Source organism: Polistes fuscatus, unplaced genomic scaffold, assembly GCF_010416935.1.
Source record: "Polistes fuscatus isolate 324 unplaced genomic scaffold, CU_Pfus_HIC Scaffold166, whole genome shotgun sequence".
In the NCBI taxonomy this organism is placed as follows: Eukaryota; Metazoa; Arthropoda; class Insecta; order Hymenoptera; family Vespidae; genus Polistes; species Polistes fuscatus.
The window spans coordinates 1-2,652 of NW_025113071.1; the positions used below are offsets into that span (position 1 = coordinate 1).

At 37.3% G+C, this 2,652-nt stretch overlaps 1 protein-coding gene across 1 annotated transcript; it reads left to right on the forward strand.

The window, feature by feature from the left end:
• Window positions 1-1,797: 1,797 nt before the first annotated feature.
• Window positions 1,798-2,629, forward strand: LOC122515032 (the record flags this gene model as incomplete). Its single annotated transcript, XM_043632163.1, has 1 exon — window positions 1,798-2,629. A coding segment is annotated over exon 1 (832 nt), but the record flags the coding sequence as incomplete, so codon positions are not given.
• Window positions 2,630-2,652: the final 23 nt, after the last annotated feature.

Here is a 2,652-nt window from a genome sequence, read left to right on the forward strand (position 1 = left end):
CGCCTTCTGCCTTTATTCATGCATCACCCAAAGCATCTCCTGTTCCTTCCAAAAATTCAGCTCCTATAATACCTAATGAAAGCAAGGATGCTGTCAGTCCAGAAGCAGGAATGAAAAAGCCAGCTTTAATACCACCTATGATTCTGCCTGAAGAATCAAATGATATTTCTCAGGGTATAAAAGCTCATATTCCTCCTCGTGTTCCAGCAATTATTCCTTTAGGCGGCCCTAAAAGTGGTGGAGCCGAGCATGTAGGACGTATCGGACAAAGTAGTGAAAATTATGAGGGTGAGGCATTTAAAGAAGATAATAATATCAAAGAAAGAATAGCTGGACTAAAAAACTCTCTTCAAAAGGAGCCAAAATTGGCTCCCTTGCAGGATAATCTAACATTTCAAGTAGGATCAGATGAAATCCGCGTCGAAATGAGAGATACCAACCAGAAATCTATGTTTGATAAAGGGGCCGTAGTGCCTAACAAATATGGGGTTTCTCTTTTAACTGAAATTGCAAAATGGCTTTCTACTTTGCCAGAAAATATTTCGATTATTGGTGAAACAGACAGCCAGCCTTATCGTAAGGTTAAAAGGAAAACCGGTATTTTATCAAACTGGACTCTTTCGGAAATACGCGCTGATAAAGCTAGGGAAGTTTTAGTTAAAGCTGGCTATCCAGATCGTAAAATTGTAAGCGTAATAGGACGTGCCGATCGCAATTTAGCTATTCCTGACAAACCTGAATCCCCAGGTAACAGACGGATTGTTCTTGTCATTCATCGTCGAAAACCATTGCCAGTATCTTTTTTATCAACAGAAAAAACTCAGAGTTCTGTTGATTTACAAAATACTCACCCACAATAAAACCTGGAGATATTACTAAGATGCTATTTATAGGCGGACTAATTTTTGCCTTTGTATGTGTTTTTGGATCTTTTACTCTCTCAGGTGGTGCGTTAGGTCCTCTTTTAACCTCAATACCTTTTGAAGGACTAACTATTATTGGTTCTTCTATTGGTATCTTTTTAATGACCAATAGTTTCAAAACTATAAAAACCTTACCTCGTTATCTTATGCTTGTTTTTAGGGGGCCTTCTTATGGTAAGCAGAACTATATGGATCTGCTTGCCTTATTATATCGTCTTTTAAGACAAGCAAACATGAAGGGCTTTACTTCTCTTGAAGACCACTTTGAGAGCCCAATGGAAAGCAGTATCTTTGATCTATCTCCCCGGATCAAAAGAGATGCACGTGTCCGAAATTTAATCTGCGATTATTTGCGTCTTATCAGCATGAATCTGGATGAATCTTATCAACTTGATGAGGTAATGTCTGAGGAATTGAAAAAAGATCTACATGAAGATCTGCAAATGTCAGAGTGTATCCAAAGTATAGCAGATGCTCTTCCAGCTCTAGGTATTGTTGCAGCAGTGTTAGGTGTTATCAATACGATGTCTGCAATTAGCAAGCCTCCTGCTATTTTGGGGGAAATGATTGCCGGTGCTCTTGTAGGAACTTTTTTAGGTGTGCTTTGCGCCTATACTGTTGCAGGACCACTTGCAACACGTATGAAAACGGTAGTAAAATTAGATAATCATTATTATAATGTGGTCAGAACGGTGCTTGTTTCTTTTGTTCAGGGACAGCCACCGCAGGTATGTGTCGAGATAGGTCGTAAAGATATTCCAAAAGAATTTATGCCAGCTTTCTCTGAGGTTGATTCAATGGTTTCGGAATTGACGAGATAGAAGGTAGTTTGAGTATAAGAGAGGCCCCTCTTCTCCTTATGTGAGGAGAAGAGATGAGGGAAGAGGATATTATGATAGAAGTTGCTGTTCCCAAAGCTGGACTTAAAAATAATCAAACATCTGAGTCTAAGACTGGTGCTTCAAACAAAGTAACCTCATCCTCCAAGAAATTTTCTTCTTTATTGACGGAAAATGAGTCTAAAACTTCGACAACTAACTCTGTCTCTAAAAAAGGGTCAAAGAACCAATCTAAACCCAAGCAGGACACAAATTCTTCTTCGGAACAATCTTCTTCAGACAACACTTTTGCACAAGCAAATGACCGTCCTGCTAATCAGAAAATATCCTCCGATACAAATATTCCCTTAAAAACGAAAGATAAGTCAGAACTCGTTACAGACGAGCCTAAAGATAAAAAACAAAGTGATCACTCTGATCAAAGTGAAAATATTATTTATCCATATCTAGATATTAACCCAATAAACTACGAATTATCATCACCCGACAAGTCTATTGGGACTAAATTTATTATAGATAATAATGGAAAGTCTGATAAAGACACGAACCTTATTGAATTTGACTTATCACATATTGAATCAGATAATAACAAAACATTATCTTTACAAAAGGACGTTGAGGCATATTCTCTGTCTGAAATTTCCGCAGATACTCACACTGATCCTAATTCTCAAACAGAATTATCTTCATTACTGCAAGTGAAGCAAAATGGTATCACAACCATATCTTCTATAAATGGCTCAGATAATCCAGATTCGACTGTGATATTATCTAAAATTTCTTCCATAACGCATAAAATTGCTAAACAGCAGGAAGATAATTCTGAGTCTGGCAATGATACAGCATCAGAAGATCTTTCTAAATTAAGTTTAAATAATAATGATTATAAA